The sequence below is a fragment of the Plecotus auritus genome (genome assembly GCF_963455305.1).
Source record: "Plecotus auritus genome assembly, chromosome: 12".
Taxonomy (NCBI): Eukaryota; Metazoa; Chordata; class Mammalia; order Chiroptera; family Vespertilionidae; genus Plecotus; species Plecotus auritus.
Window position 1 is genome coordinate 39,165,963 of NC_137778.1, and position 16,840 is coordinate 39,182,802.

At 56.8% G+C, this 16,840-nt stretch overlaps 1 protein-coding gene across 1 annotated transcript; it reads right to left on the minus strand.

Moving 5' to 3' along the window:
• Positions 1-597: 597 nt before the first annotated feature.
• STRIP1 (striatin interacting protein 1) lies at positions 598-16,722 on the minus strand. Its single transcript, XM_080648795.1, has 21 exons — positions 16,513-16,722; positions 13,773-13,842; positions 12,974-13,048; positions 12,412-12,546; positions 12,200-12,320; positions 11,945-12,013; positions 10,941-11,047; positions 10,706-10,833; positions 10,140-10,322; positions 9,605-9,822; positions 8,578-8,643; positions 8,390-8,453; positions 7,043-7,114; positions 6,475-6,549; positions 6,245-6,342; positions 4,869-4,995; positions 4,554-4,654; positions 3,739-3,805; positions 3,200-3,304; positions 2,474-2,678; positions 598-1,454 (listed from the first exon to the last, which is right to left on the minus strand). Exons 1-21 carry the CDS (start codon positions 16,690-16,692, stop codon positions 1,207-1,209), a joined length of 2,514 nt encoding a protein of 837 aa, XP_080504921.1. The 5' UTR covers positions 16,693-16,722; the 3' UTR covers positions 598-1,206.
• Positions 16,723-16,840: the final 118 nt, after the last annotated feature.

Here is a 16,840-nt window from a genome sequence, read left to right on the forward strand (position 1 = left end):
CCAGCTTGGGGCCTGGACTGGGCTCAGCAGGACCTGGGCAGGACAGGCACTGAATGAAAGAACCAACACAGGGGAGGTTCCCCTAGGACACGTTTCCTTTGTAAGCCCAGAGACCTTGGAGACTGACCTTCCCACACCTGGCCTGCAGGTGAGCTAGCGGAGCTTCTAGCAGTTGTGAAGAGGATGCTGCTTTATCATCAACAGAAGGGGGAGATCCCAGCGGAGCCGCAAGACTGAGTGAGGAGGAGGCAGACACGCCCAGGGCTCTGAGGCCAGCTCAGGACTGTGATCCTGAGAAACCTGGAGCTCCTACCGCATGACATCAAACCCAGGGGTGCAGGACGTGTCACCCAGCAACCCAGAGCCCTGGAGCTGGGCACCTCCAGATGGATGCGGGGAGAGAACACTTTGGAAAAGTGCCCCATGGATGGGAAAGGCGGGCAGCCTGGCAGGAGACGTGCTGGCAAGAAAACCCATTTCTGGAGCTGGAGGACATGTTCAGGGGCCATACTTTCTGCAGACAAGGCCGTTGGGATTACTTTTACTTCCTTTTAATGTAAACAGAATACACAAACACATTAAAAACCCCCACGTGACACAAGAGAATACACACAGGTTTATACATAGGTATTTACAGACGCTTGCAGATCAAGAGGGATAGGGCACCTCTGGCGAAGGGAAGCTTCTCTTCCCGCCTCACCCTGTCCAAACCCAGTGCTGAGGGAGCCGCAGGAGCCTCTGCAATTGCTTCTGGAGGAAACTCAGCGGGAGGCTGGAATGACATCAGAAACCCCCAAAGCAAAAGCAGGACTCTGACTTTTTGGCCCTGGCCCCAATGCTAAGTGTCCTCCCGGGCAAGCTGGATCTGCCAAGGATCTGTATGTCTCAAGAAGAGTCAGTGTGAGCCCCGAAATTCAGATGCGATGGGATCCCAGCTCTTCCCAGCCTTGGGCTGAATGAGAAATGAGCTGCAACCAACCATGTCCGAGAGAGGAGGGCAGGAGGAATGGAGAGAGGGTGGCAAGCAGAGATGACGCTCCCAGGCAGGATGCTGGGATCAACCAGAGGCCAAGCCCGGAGCCGTCTGGGGAGGGCACAGTGAGGTGGTGCTGCCACCTGGAGGGGGCTGGGCGCACTGCAGTGAACCAGGACAGGCCCTGGGCATCTCGACACATCACCTTTCCTCTTGGGTCCTCTCAAGGAGCCTTATTGCAGCAGCTCTTCCCAGGAAATGGGCTTGGAGAAAACCTCCCTTTCTAACCAGAGGTCATAGTTCATCTGGAAGTCCTCAGGGAGGTCCACCCGCTGGCCCAGGACGCTCTGCAGGCAGTTGTCCACAGGCAGGAAGTCGGGGTTGCTGTGGGCCCGGTCATAGCGCCGGGCGTTGAAGCGTTCAATGTTGGCACGGAGGGCACACTCCTCTGCTTGGAAGTCCCAAGGCCGGGCATCCAGATCTGGGACAAAGCAGGAAGACATGGTCAGGAGCCAAGCCTTCACCGCAGCTCGCCTTACATTCACAAGTTAAGGGCCAGGCCACACCCCCACTTGACATGATGTCAACTTCCAAGCCCCACCCTCAGCAACACTGACAGGACTTCTTTCCTGGATACAAGGGAAAGTCAGGTGAGAGGAGAAAAGCCAGATCTACCAAGGAGCCACAGGGGTGACACACTGCTCTGAAAGCCACCTTGTCCCTGGCTCTCTGGATCAGAGGAGGAGCGTGCAGGTCCCTCCTTAGCTCATTCTCTCGATTCCCTGTCCAGGCACCAAGTCACAGGGTGCTGGGCCAGGAACTGAAATGATGCGGCAGCATGGCCAGGGGACACCTAGAAGAACCCACTTTGCCCAGGAGGCCAAGGCGGCTGCCCAAAGGGGAAGAAACACGTGGACACGGGACAGTTGGGGCCTGTGTGTGCGGGGGAGGCACCCTGCCAGGGGAAGGCACAGAAGAGGGGCACAGGCTATGTGCACAGATTGAGTGCCCCGTGTGCCCAGAGACCCGGAGTGACGGCCTGGGCTGCAGAGAGGCTGGGTCCGGTTAGAGAGGAGGGAGAGAGGGAGAGCAGGAGGGAAGGAGGGAAGGAGGAAGAGGGAAGAATGTGGGCCTCATATGCCACGTTTGAGAGTTTGGCTCTAATTCCAAGGGCAATCGGAGGCCAGTGAAGGCCTTTCCTCGGAGTGCCCGCAGACCCGCACTCCTGAAAGATCACTGGAGCAGAGTCTGAGGCTGGTCAAGAGCTGAGAGAACTTGTGGGCAGCGGGGAGAGAAAAGACAGGAGAGAGACTTATGACAATTTCTGGAAAAGGCAGAACTTCGAGGGAGGGACAGAGGACTGGGGATGACCAGACACCGTGTCTGGACAGCTTCTCAAAGTCCTTCCTCGCGCTCCCACCGGATTCCTCAGGGCGGCCTGGAGCAGAGGGGGGGAGGTCGCCGTTGCCCGACCCCACCGCACCCACTTGCGGGCCTCACCATTGCCGTAGGCCCAGTCGTCGTTGAGCCGGTGCCGCACCTTCTGGTAGATGGCAGACATGGTCTTCATGTTGCTCTTGCGCCACTGCCGCCCCAGGTACTTGGTCTGCACCTTGAGCAGCTTCAGCACGTACAGCTGCATCATGGCCTGCTTCACCTTCAGGGCCCGCTTCAGGATGGGGGCGGACTTGAACACCACCAGCATCTGGAATGGCACGGGCGGGCACAAATAATGCCTGCATCACCAGCCGCTGCTCACCCCGTTTGCGGTCACGGGCAGGGTGACCAACTGTCCCAGCTTTCCCCAGACTAAGGGGCTTGCTGGGACACGGGACTTCACTGCTAAAACCACCAAGTCCCGCTGGCCACCCTAATTATGAGTCGTTTTGGAATCTGAAGAAAGCTATGAATTCCTTTAGAAATACTGCTGTGTGCACGTCCCTACAATTCCCGGCCCTCCCCACCCAAAGGCATCCACAGGCTCGGGGTAAGGTGGACTTCCAGACCCCGGATCGAGAGGAGGCCCTCCTGTGAGTGGAATGGTTCCAGCCCCCAGCTCAACTTGTCAAGGAACCAGGAATCAGTCCTTAAAATACAATGGTGCGGCTGCAGGAAAGTGAGGAGGAAGGATGCAGCCACAGCAGCGAGCCTGCCCCGGACCCCTGCTCCTGCTCAGGGGAGGACGGGCGTGGCACTCTGTCAGCTCCAGGATCCACGCTGACTCACCATCGTCCTTGAATGCTTCCACTTGGTCAGCTTGTTCAAGATCCGGAGGAGATTGATACAAGAGAAGAGGTTCCTCCAGCAAAACTGGTTATTGTCGCCTGCTTCCTGCAGGGAAAGCCCAGGAACCACCACCCTCAGGGCAGGGGCTCAGCAGCTTCCAAGGCCGGCGCATGCATGACCTCAGAACTGCAGGTCTCCCTGCCTGTGCCGGCACCCACTCCTCTCCTCAGCCCCCAGTAAACTCCATCCCTCAGAGCAGTGCCCACAGAGTTCCAGCGAGGGCGAGAGAAGCAACTCGGCCTGGTGAGCTCTGGGTCATCAGCCCCTGAAGACCATGCTACCAACAAAGGAATCCCTACCCCCCAATCTTTCTGCCCTATAAGGTCCTTCGCCACCCTTGTATGCAGTTAGTGTTTTAAAAGCCAGGCACTCGACAGGGACCTCATCTGTGAAGACACCTCCATCCTAGGTGGGGGAGCCAGGCTCTGCACCACCCCGCCTCACACCAAAGGGACAGCCGGTAGAGCCTGGCCACTCACCAGACTCTCGGCAGTCAGCTCTGGCAGCTCGTGCACCACGCAGTGAGGGTAATCCAGGACGGAAATGCTGTGAGGGCAAGGGCAGGCAGGCGCCCACCATGAGCAAAGGCTGGGTCTGGCTCTGCTCTCCTCTCTCACTTGGTGGGATGCAAGCGGGATCTACCTTGTCTGCACCGCCCTGGTTTCCAGCTCTAAGTGAGGAAGCACCTGCTCCCAGAGAATCTGTAGGGTCCCTCTGGCCAGAGACCAGCCTGACATTGTGTAAGGGGGGAGACCCTGCTTTCCCCGCAGCAATGCACCTGGGCTGGGGGAGACTTGTTAAGGCAATGAGTGCATGCCACGCCCCTCGGGAGACAGTGTCGGCTGACAGCTTGCCCTGTGATGTACCACACTGATGAGCAGGCACTGCCAAGTACAGGTGCATCAGGTGAGAGGGATGGGGGCTGGGAGTCAGCAGACAGGGGTGACAGCGCACATGGCTGAGCTCCCTAGGGAGAGCAGGCAGCCTGGCTGGCCTCCTCAAAATAAATAAATTAATTAATTAAACTTAAAAGGCTCGGGACAGCGAGGGCTGTACTGGGGCCCAGGATGAGACCCTTCCCACCCAGGCACAGACTGAGTCACGTGTCACTAGACAGCTAGACTCAGATCGGACACACTGGTGTTTTCCACAGGCAGGGACCATGCTTCATTCATCTCTGAGAAGCCTGGCAGAGTGCTAGCCTGTCGGTGCTGAGTGGGTTCAGTGGGAGCGGCCAGCTGGGAGCCCTGCCATCTGTCCCTGTGCCCCCCTCCTGAGCCCTGGTCCCTGTCACCTGTTCTTGGCAGTGATGTAGGACATGATGTTTTGATTGAAGAACTTTAGAATCAAAGGGATGCAGTTGGCAAACACCAGGTGCTGGGCCATGTATTCAAACTGAAACCAACAGAAGACAATCAGCACGCCCCTGGGGGCCGTGCGTCTCTCCTGTCTTTCCTCACAGGAGAGAAGGCCTCGGCTGCAAGACCGAGTCCGAACGTTTGTGCAGAGCTCAAGGGGTTTGAAGGCCAAGGCCTCCGCTCTTCAGGGCTGGAAGGAGCACTGCCAGGCCGTGGCCAGTGGACAGGAAGAAGGCAGGCCTGGCAGGTACCTGGTAGACGTGGTTCAACTTGAAGTGCTTGAGCAGCAGCAGCAGGACAGCGGAAATGGCTTTAACAATGACCTCTTTGTGGCGGTTCACATCCACGCCCAGCTTCATGCTCTGCAACACCGTGGTGCTGAAACACAACGGCCGGGTGAGCCAGCAGCTTGTTCAGCGCCCTCCTAGGTGCTCACAGGAGATGGGATTCCTGAGCCTTCTCTGGGCAAAGGCTCCCACTCCACCCCCACCCCGTGGACACCTCAGGTCAGGCCCAGGGCTCCTCCCACCCAGCTCCCAAGCTCAGCACAGTTCTCTTCCTGTGATGTCCAAACACATCCTTAGCCTATTTCCCTGCCTTTCCTCCATAGTGAACTTCTCAAGATCCCCCCTAAGCTTCTGCCACTACAGGGACCGTGTTCTCACGCGTGCTCTGTGGAATACTACCACACGGCACGCTTCATGTTATGGGGAAAACTTAGGAAGCATTGAGTTAAATCAGTTTCTTCCTTTTTTTTTAAATTTATTTTTCAGTTACACTTGACACAATATTATACTCATTCCAGGTGTATAACATAGTGATCAGACACTTAAATCGGTTTCTTGATTCAAGACTTCTCACTGTAAGTCTTTTAAGAGGAGGTACAGTATTTGACTCTGGAACCCCCTTTCCAAGGACCATCACAATGGCCCAGTGTTCTGACACCCCCTTTGGTATTAGCCAAGCCCTGCCTCCGGCCTCACCTGCCTTTCACCCCAGACTCAAGGAGCCCCGCCACCAGGGAGCTGGGCGGGATGGGATGAGCGGGCAGGCAGGAGGCCAGGTCAAGGCCTCGTCCCTCTCAAAGGAGAACACGGTCTCGGTTTGTCCTCTCACATCAAACAGAGGCAGTCAGTGCCCCAGGGAAGAAGAGCCCCGAGGATTTCACTGTCACCTGAGACACTCACAAGTGGCCCGCAGGCCAGGTACTGTGAACGGGAAGAACCACCCCAGTGGAGGCTCAGCTGCTGGCTGGCAAGATGTCCAGAAGCTGCATCTCCACGTCCTGATGTCTCAGCCACACAGCTTTGGGGGGTTTTGGGAAATGTCGCCCCAGCCCGACTCACTCTGCAGAGGGGTGAGGACTCTCGCGGTCACTCAGGCATCCACTCAGGGCAGAGTCTACACTAGAATCCAGGTCAGCTGGGCTGACCTTCCCCCCAAGCAGCAAATCGAGATATTTAACCCAGTACTTTTTTTTTTTCTGAGCCAAGAATACCCTCAACTTAACCTGCAGAGAAGTTGAGTCAAAAAAAGGAAGCAACCTCCCAAACCTGGGGACCGAAAGGGAGACACGGCCCCGTTCTGTTGCCCCACCTGCTCCACACACAGGGGTGACAGTACTCACGGCATCTCCTCAGGCAGGACGTCGGCCAGGATGTTGATCGAGTCGGTTTTGGCTTTGGAGGTGGGGGCTGCAGCCAGCAGGATCTTCAGCAGCGCGATCTGGGAGGATAGGGGCGCCCAGGCGCAGGACTCAGCCCGGAGAGGTGGTCCTCCGCAGGGGCCCGGGGCAGGGCCCTCCGGAGGGACTGAAGGCACTGGCAGGGCAGGCTGGAGCCTGAGGAGGGCACTCACCATGTACTGGGGCAGGCTGGGGAGCAGGCCTTGGTAGAGTGTTTCTGCAGGGACTTGCTCGACTTCCTCTTCTCCCTTTGATCACAATGGTAGAGATACAACCCCAGCCCTGACAGTCTCCTGAGCCAGCTGACTTGCTGGCTGGAGGAGGAGCTGTAAGTATTGATGCAAACAATGATGCTGATAGTGACAGCAGACCTGACTGACACAACGTGCAGGCACTTTACTTGTAATAAGTCAATGAATCCTCCCTACACTCTGTGAGGAGGGTATGATTATTATTGCCATCTCCCAGGTGAGGAAACTGAAGCACAAAGACATGCAGTCTCCTGCAAAGTCGTCACCCACGGAGTGGTGGCGTTCGATTCAGAGGTGGTGACTGGCTCAGAGCCTGTGCTCTTAACCCTGCACCAGATAGGCTACCCCTGCAGGAGGAGCAAGATGGGTGTGGGGGGGGGGTGCTCCGAGGTCAGAACCAGGCAGCACCAGGCAGCTTCAAGGTCTAGGCCCAGCACTGCGCCTGGGAAGAGCAGAGGGATCCTGTTGGCTGAGGAAGGCCCCAACTCACCCCTGAAAGAGGAGAGCGAAGGAACTCCTCCTCCATCTGCGCCTGGACCTCCGCGATCGACGTGTACTTGTGCTGGGGAGAAGGGGAGAGGCGCTGGGGAACAGCTCCCACTCTGGCTACACGCCCCATACCCTGGCAAAGACCCGGGCAACTTCTTCAAACTATCTTCTCCAAGAGGGAATCTCCACAAAGATCCCTAACTAACCTCCTGAACCCAAAATACTTTTCTACGTGAGCAATTGCCTCTTTTTTAAAAAAAAATATTTTTATTGATTTCAGAGAGAGAGGGGGGGAGAGAGATAGAAACACCAATGATGTGACAGAATCATTGATCGGTTGCCTCCTCAGCACCCCCTACTAGGACTGAGCCCGCAACTCGGGCATGCGCCCTGACCGGGAATTGAACCATGACCTCCTGGTTCATAGGTTGATGCTCAACCACTGAGCCACATCAGCTGGGCAGCACTTGCCTCTTAAAACCAGTGGAAAAGCCCACAAAAGATTAGGAAAAAAGCAAATTAAGGGAGAGACAGGGGCTTTCACATAGCTATAGTGACAGAAAAATGAGTCCAAGCAGAATCAAGTGCTAAGTATTCAGGATCAAGTACTCAAAAAGCTTAGGTGCATGGGGCCCACTCAGCACTAAACATTTCAGAAATTCATTCCAAAAACATAAACATTTACACTCCAGATGGGTTGTTAGGGAGACACCTCTTTCCCACTCTTGGTGTTCCTTCCCCTGTGGAGGGATGTGGGTGTGCAATACACCCCTGCCCCTCCCACACACCCCGCCTGGCTGGCTGGGCAGAGAACAGGACATTCTAAGCCCACCCCTCTTCTGCTGTTCTCTTTAGCAAAAGCCTGTGCACTCCTCTGCTCCTTGAGCAGGCCTGGCGGGCTCCAGCACTGCCTGGCTCTGGGTGGGTGAGTCTGCCTCATTCGGGAAGTCAGGGCTGGGACCCCTATGGCTGCTGTGTCCTTCGCCTCATTCTCTCATCTCTCTGCCAGCCTTAAAGCTGGTGTTTCTATCTCCACCTGCCTACTCCTCTATCTCAATCGCCTTAGAACTTGAGCAAGGAAAGGGGGCTGTTTAGTGGGGCCTTAAAATTCCAACAACTGTCAGGTAAGATAATCTTGAATGAGCCACCAGTTAAGTCCCCAACAAAGGCTCAGCTGGAGTAAGTAGAATTTACGAAGAACTGCTGAGAGGTACTGCCACCGTCCACCCAGGCCTGCAGCCCAGGCTCCTTCAGGCCGACAACAGTCTAAATGGCTTCTCCCAACGGGCCGATCTCACTTCACTCACTTGGGACCAAACTAGGCCAAAAGCTCACCCACACCACCTACCTGTTTCAGAGTCTTGATGCTTTCGTGGATTGGCCTGGGCAGCCCCACCACTGTGTTCGTGTCGCTGGAGGATAAAGAAGGCCCTGTGTTAAGCCCAGACATCAATCCGCCTGGGTCCCCAAACACCAAAGGCCAAGAGAGTGGATTTCTTGTTAGCTTTCTTCAAAAGGAACTCAGATCACACTCACCTGCCCAGAGTGTAACCTATGAATTTGCTGCGGCTGGACTCGAGGAACATCTCAATGTCTTTCTCTCTGCCCAAGAGAGAGAGCAAGGCTTTTACTAAATGTCATTTCAAGGTGTCATGGTTCATAAAATACAGAACATCCAGAAATTGTGGAGACAGAAGAAAAAGTCTCCCTCAACTGTTTTTCTTTATGGAAAAAAACCCTGAAACCTTCAGACTATTTCAATGTCCTTCATAATGTTGAATCAATGACCTGAAATTATATTATGTGTACTAGTAACTTGTTTACGGTACTTGTAAAATTAGTGATACATTGAATTAAAAGCATACTTTATTCAGATATTAAGACCTTTGCCAACAGAACTCCTCGTTTACAATTTTTACAACGAGAGCTATAAGCTACTGATTTTTTTCATGAGTCACATTTTCCTGTCAAACAATCAGCGTATCCTGCATTTTCTGAAGACTTGTATGCATTCCCAACATGGATCATGGAAAACTGGGGCTTTACCTGGATGGAGAAAATGACCTCTATATCCTCTCACATGTCCATCTAGTTCTTAAGTTGGAGCCATTTCAAACAGACGCCATTTCTATATATCAAGGTGCCTTCCTGCCCACTGATTCATGCACGTACATCTCAATACCCGAATTACGGCCCCAAAGGAGCTCTTCCTTAATCTGTAACTTTTCTGTTAACCATATACAACCCCAGGGGGGTGGAGATGGGGTCACTTAAATGTCCTTGTTCTCATTTTCCCACCTCCTTCCTTCACTAGTTATCATGTCTACCCAAGAGCGAGCTCCGATTACCACTCCAGAGCCACACAAGGGCCTCTTTGTGCAAAGCCAGCCAGGCCAGCCCCCGAGACCCGGGCCAGCACAGGGGACTTTAAGAGAGCCTCATCCCAGAGCCAAGCCCAGCCTGTCCCAGCAGAGGACCTCACGTGACCCAGGCCAGGTGCCAGGCCTGTGGGTGTGAGAGCCCTGGTTTCAGGCCAAGAGCTTTCCGAAGGTCTGAGACTCACCTGACCTTGGGCGCCCATGGGAGCCCCTTTGGGCAGGTAAGCCTGTCGGTCTGGGGGTGCTGTAGTGGGGGAGGCATCACCTCGTCCCGCTCGAGGGGGAACGTCTCCCCCTCCAGGCTGTTGTCGTCATCGTTCTCTTCTTCCTCCTCTCGAGCGTCGTCGGCTTTGTAGGGGTCCCGCTCGTTGAAGGCGTCCAGGTTGTCCTGTTTTATCAGCGCCTGGAGACAGGGGAGAGCAAACGAGAGCCCACTGAGGAACCAGGAAAGGCCGAGGAAGCTACAGAGGTTACGACACAGAAAGGGCAGTGAGAAACCAGACAGGAAGTCAAGGTTGGGACCAGATGACAAATCATGTCTTGCCCTCGTCCCTCCCGGAGTGCCCACTGTAAGCTGGGACCCTGCACCGGGGACAGTGTCCCTGCCTGGAGGTCTTCATCTGACCAGCTGTTCAGAGGCCATTCCCGGCCGAGCTTGTCTAGGGACCAGGCCACTGAGTGCAGAGGACCTTGGGAGCTGCAGGGACCTGTCGCCCTCACCTTGTGCTCCCGCCGGCCCCGTTTCTGCTGCTGCTCGATGAGGTCGGAGGCAGACGCGGGCGGCGAGGCGGCCCTCATGTTGCGGATCACTTTGATGCTGTCCTCAGGCAGCGGGGGCAGGCCCAGCATGGTGCGCTTCTCGGCCTTCATGCTCTGCAGCTCCTCAAAGCCGCCCAGCGTGCACTGCATCGGGGGGGGGGGGGGGGGGGGGGGGCGGGGAGCAGGCCGGGGTCAACACGCCCACAGGCTGTGCCAGGCGCGAGAGCACCATGACATCTTTACGTAGACCCTCACGGCCTCTGAACAAGGGACTAGATCCACCCCCAGGAGAGTTCAGTGAAGCTGGGAAGGGAGAGGAGAAACGGGGCTGACCGAGCCTAGTGCACAGACACGTTCAGCTCTGTATGTTCGCCATGCTCGTCCTGTCAAAAAGGCAGACTGGAGCGCCTCACCTTCACGCTCCACAGGGTTGGCCATTCTGAAAGGGAGGGTGACCCCAGGGGGAGTAGTGGCCCAAGCCCCTCTCCGGTCCTGTCCCCTGGCTTCCCCTTCCAGCAGGTGCTCACCAGTACTGTCTTCCAGAGCAGCAAGAGAACCTTCTTCATGGGGAAGTGAGGGGCGTGGCCACTGCAAAATTTGGTCACCATCCCGAACAGCATGATGGCGAATGGCTCGTTGTTGTACAGCGGGGAACCTGGAGGCGACTACAGGCGTCAGGAGCACACGCAGGAGCAGGACCCTCCCAAGCCCACCAGCCTCAGCTCGAGGAGGGGCCTCAGGACAGGAGCCCCGGGGTCCTACCCAGCTCGGCCCTGAAGGTCTGGCGCATGGTTCTCCACTCGGCCTTATCGCCCTCACACTCCTGGTGAACGGTCTCCACAATCAGGTACATGATGTTGAGCAGGACCCTGGGGGTGCGATAACAGGGCGGAATGGGGGGTCAAGGGAGCACCCTGGCTTCCTCATGCGCTGACACGAGAAAAGCCTGGGCGCAAAGGCTGGCAGATGGAGGGCTGTAACCTCCAGGAAACTGAGCGTCCCACGGAGCACGTGGGCTTCCTTCTGTCCCATGTTGCTAAGGTGGGACCAGATCTGGTCTGTATTTCCACGTCTAGCAAAGTGCTCACTCAAAGCAGGGGCTTGGCAAATGGCTGCTGAATGGATTAATGTGAACAATGGCCACAAGCATTTACTGCCCTGAGCTTCCTGGAATGAAAAAGACCCAGCGGTGGGAGAGAGCTGCGGAAGTGGGGGCTGGATCCACCACAGCAGAGCAGGGTGGAGGTGAGAACAGGATGTATTTACCACGGAGAGGGCAAATCAGGAGCGAGCAGCGTGATGCCCGGGACCCTAACTACAGCGAGGACACCACCAACACCCGGTCTGGAAACTTCCAAAGGCACAGAGACAGGTTCTAATCCTCACAGATCCGGGAGGTGCTCTTGCTCTTGAGCAGCTGCGATTACTTCCTGTGCAGCCACGAGCATCATGAACTCAGGACTAACCCTAAGTAGGTGGGGGCAGCTGTGCACGAGAAGGTGGGAGTGTGAGGAGTGGCATCCAGTGTCCCACCCAACAGAAAAGCCACACGGGGTTCTCAGCAGCACTGCGGTTCTCTCACGATTTCCTCTGGGAGACTCAACCCAGAGCCCCGCTAGAGTGCCCCCAGCAGGGCTGAATAATCCCACCCAAGCCCATCACCCCCACAGGTCAGGGTGTGAGAAGGAACGCGTACACGGCCCACACCGAGAACCTAAGGACGCCCCAAACCCTGCTCTGACCTTGCTCAGGCCAACCGGCCTCACCTGAGGTCCGTGCTGTCAGCCAGGGAGATGGCCGGCTTCCTCACCGCGCTGCTGCAGGCGGCGCTGTTGCTGCAGGAGAGACTGAGTCAGTGCTGTCCCAGAGGGAAAAGGGTCCCTTGACAAGGGCTGCCCCACCGGAGATAAAACACCGCGATGTGTGCTTAGACTCGGGCCTTGGACCAGACTCTCAAGACTAGTTCCATAACCTCCCCCGCCGCCCCCCGCCCCTCCCTGCTCGGGCCCCTCAGGACTCACTCTATTTCCATGTTCAGAAGCTCCACCAGCGCATGGAACGTGCCCACCTCCAGGAGCAGGAAGATGTTGTAGCGCATCCAGGACTGCACCTCCGCCTCTGAGCTGCACTCCCCGAAGGTGCCTGCAGACAGGGCACAGCTCAGAGCCCCTCCCGCATCTGACTGGACCCGGTCACTGAAGGAGGGGCCCACGCCCTGGGGTCCCCTCAGTACCTTGGGCAACGTAGAGAATTGCCCGGGCCACCTTGAGTCTCTTCTCCCTGGCAGTGACTTCCAGGCCGTCCAGGAGCCTCATGGCGTGGGTCCGGTGCTGGTTGGTGTCCAGCTCGGTCCACTTCTTGTCTGTCACTGCAGGGCAAGAGGCCAGTTCCACCGGAGGCCAGACAGCCTCACAACGGCGCGGCACCAGCTAAGCCATCAAATGTAGGCCTGCCTCGGGACAGAGAGCTCAGAGAGCCAGCCACTCTCCCCATCAGGGCTCAGGTCACCCTGCTGCCCGAGGAACCTCCATTTCCAGACTGAAACGATGCTGGTTTTGGTGCAATTTTAATCACATAAAGTTTCTTTTCTTCCTAAGACTCACAGTCTGCAAAGCCACCATCAGAGGACTTACAAGCCCACCCTGAATGGCACACCTGGCCTGGCACAGTCCTGGCTCAGCAGGCTCTGCAGGCCACTCCGGGATGACTGAGGTCACTGGGATAGATGACTAGGAGGAACCCTGCAGCTCTCAGGACTCGGGTGAAGGAACCAAGATGTGGAGGAACCATCTCACCATGGATGTGGAAGTCCTCCTCGAAGCATTTTCGGTTCATCAGGAATTCTGGCCCCTCCGTGTAGCTGTAAAGCTCTGACAAGAACAAAGTCTCATCAGCTCTGTGTCCACATCCCACACCGGGGCTCACACGCAGCACAGGAGGCAAAGCATCTGCTTCCAGGCCCAACTCTGTCCCGAGTCGCAGTCACTCCGGGACTATGTTCTGTAACGACTAGGGTCTTAGTGTTCTGGTGAACAGGACGGGGAGAAAGCTGACTTCCCTTGCAGCCGACACCCAGAATGCCAGTGCAGCCTAGATGCGGGGTCGCCCCACCTGGTGCACATGGATCCCACCAGGCCATGCCAGTGGCTGACTGCCATTACGAACGTGTCTCTCAGTGGGTGCTACCTTTTGAAGAGGCTTGTGGAGCAGCTCAGGGTAACCTCACATTACACAGGAGCAGCAGTGGCAGCGACAGGTGTGCGCAGATGCAGGCACCTCTGCTTGCATTCCTCACCACTCACTGCCCTAAGAGAGACCCGTCAGGGGAGCGCGTATGGCCAAGGAGCACCTCTGTCCACACTGGGACTGGGCCACAGCCAACTGAGCTGACCACCCAGAGATGCTTCATTAAAGAAAGGACAAGCCAAAGTTATGAGACACACAGGCCGGCACCCAGTAATTAACCTATTTTATAAACATCGTTACTAAGACTAACTAGGGGGGAAAGTGGACTCCAAAATGGCATTCACTCTTAATTTTATTAAAGACCAATAGGTAAAAACACCCCCAAACAACACAAGGGTCTATCGTTACCTGAGAGCTCGGCCACCCACTTGTCCGTGTCAGCATACTCAAACTCCAGGTCCGGAGACTCGGAATAGCCCTGTTGAGACAGGAGAGATGGGACACACGGTCGCGGCCTCCCACAGGAAGAAACACGTGCTTCCAGAGACCCCGCCGTGTTAAGGACGCCACTGCCTCCCCTGTGCCGATGTTTATCACATTAGTCTCCCGGGCCCCCTCAGGTCCCCAGCACCTGCTCGTTTCCTTCAGAGCACCTGTCACTCACAACGATACAGGGGCCGGCGTATAGTTAAGTACTGCCTCTCCTTGGCACTGCAAGTTCCTTGAGAGGCGGAACGTTGTCCATTTTGCTCACCATTGATTCCACAATGCCCAGCCCTACTTGCCATGAGTGAGTGAGTGAGTGAGTGAATAGATGACTCAAATAAATGCTTGTTGGATGAATGAACACAAAGCTTCTATGCATTCCATGCAGTGAATGACCATTCACTCCATATGGCGCCAAGATTCCGGCAGCCTCAGTTCTCTCTGGCTAGTGGGCTATCACCAGCCAGGACAGCATGGGTATCGACCCCCTCAGCCTCCCTGCCCTTCTCTCAAATTTCAGTGAGAACTGACAGAGAAGGCAGCAGCTGAACAGAATGGCTTCCCTCCCCCACACAGGAGAGAATGTGACAAAGAGAATCCTTTCATTGCTGGGGACAGGTGATCACTGAGAACACGCCGTCTTGGAGGCCTTCTTCTGGGAAGAGGGACGTGGAGAAACAGGTGAAGTCCTCAGCCCAACTACAAGCTCCTTGGGAAGACAAAGGCCGCCCACCCACGAAACGACATAACGTGCCCACAAACACTGAAGGACACGAAGAACTCCTCTTCCTAGTCAGAGGCGACAGGGTACACGTTCACAAGGTTCTGAACTTCAGTTCTTCATTTACCGAATGGGAGGTGACCCAAATCTACCTGGAAGGTTTTTGTTAATCCTCACTCAAGGAGATTTTTTCAGTCATTTTTAGAGAGAGTGGAAGGGAGGCGGAGAGACAGAGAGAGAGAAACATTGATGTGAGAGAATCGAACCCGGGACCCTTCTTTAAAAAAATTTTTTTTTTTAATTTCAGAGAGGAAAGGAGAGGGAGAGATAGAAACATCCATGATGAGAGAGAATCATTGATCAACTGCCTCCTGCACGCCCCCCACTGGGGACTGACTCTGCAACCCAGGCATGTGCCCTGACTGGGAATCAAGCTCAGGACCCTTCAGTCCACAGACCCACGCTCTATCAGCTGAGCCAAACCGGCTAGGGCTACCAGGAAGGCTTTCAAGCACTCATCAAAATTAGGGAGCACAGGGCGGGCTCCCATCAGGGCCAGCCCCGGTCCTCCAGGCCCTGCCCTGGCTCCCAGCCCTAATTGCAACTGTGACTCGAGAACGAGCCGACACAGCATCCGTATCTCTAAGAACAGGTCTCTCAGCTCAAATGTGCTCACAGACTGCCCTTCCTTGGGTTGCGCCCAAATGGAAATGAAAGGGTAGAAAGAGAAATTTAAACGCGTTGGAGGGTATTTATTTGACCATTTACGGCTGCTTAAGGAAAATGCAAAGCTCTTTGAAACTGTAGTCCTCTCTTGATGAAGGCAGGGTCACCCCACCGCTCTCACACCCTCCATCAGCCAGCCCCCTTCGCAAGGGCTCCTAAGAGGTGGGTTTCTTTGCTTTTTCAAATAATCCCCTGAGAGCTCAGGGGAATGTCTGCTTTGGACCTGCCAAGTTTTGACATGTTTTACTAGTGCCAGAGGTTTGCACTAGCCGATAAAAACCAAGGCCTGCCTTCACATGTCTCAGGATAGTGTTCTCGGTCCCCATAGACGCGGTGCACACGCCGGGACAGCGAGGAGGTCCTCTCATCCTACGTGCCTGCGGGGAGCCCGCACAGAAGGGCTCTGGGAACGCGCCCATGCAGGAGCCCAGGACGCGGCGACGGCAGTGTCTCCATTCATGAATTCTACAACAGGCGGCAGTGGGAGGAACTCCAACGCGGGGTGAGGTGACTAGTCAGCTCCAGGCTATGGTGCCTGCGGAAGGGGAGGCACAGCCCACCAGCCAGAGAGTAGGGGACGCTGAGCCCTCACTCGGGTTTAATAATGGGCATTTCTGATCGTGAACCATTCAGTATGGGGCGCACCGGGCACCCCGACCTCCAGTCACCGTCGCACCGGGGCCGACCCTGCCCGGCTCGGGTCGGATGGAAGGTCCCCCCTCCCGCAACCTCCGGGCGCCGTGGTACTACCGGCGATCACGGGCCCCGTCCGGCTCCGCGGCCCCCGCCCCGCCGCACTCGCCGGCCACAGCGCCGCGCGCCCACGGGACCAGAGACAGAGAGGACTGGGGTCGGGTCGGCCGCCCGGCCCCCCGGAGCGCACGCGAGCCACCGACTCTTCGCCCCCGAGCCGGGGCGGGGGGCGGCTCCCCAGAGGCTGGGGCTCCGAGGGCGCGGCCACAGCTCCGGCGCGGGAGGAGCGAACGAGCAGCTACAAGCTCCCGGCGGTTCTCCCTGGCGGCGGAGCTCGGGGCGCGGACCCGGCTTCACGCCCCCGACCCGGGGTGCCAGCCTTCCGTGCTGGCCCTTTCGATGTGAAATGACAACTCCGCTGCCAGGTCCCGCCGAGCCCTCCGGGAACCCCAGCGTGGACCCGAGAGCTGCCCGGGCCCGCGCCCCCCGCCGCCGGCTAGCCTCGCCCCCCAAGCTCCTGACCTCCGAGTCTTTGCGCTGGTTGCGGTTGAACTCTCGGGCTTTGCCCCCCGGCAGGAGACCCGCGCCGGCCCGCGGTGCCCCGGGCGGCGGCTGCGCGGTGGCGGGCGGCGGAGGTGGCGGCGGCTGAGGCTGCTTGTTGTTCATGATCAGCGGGCCGGGGCTGCCGGCTGCGGGCTCCATCTTGGCTGTTCCACACCCCCAGCTCAATTCCCGGACAAGAGCCGCGATGCCACTCTCGCGAGATTTCTTCCAGGAACGCTCCCCGGTCGCCATATTAAGTGTGGCGGCAAGTGCCGCCGCCATCTTGGCTGCTCTACACCTCGCGAGA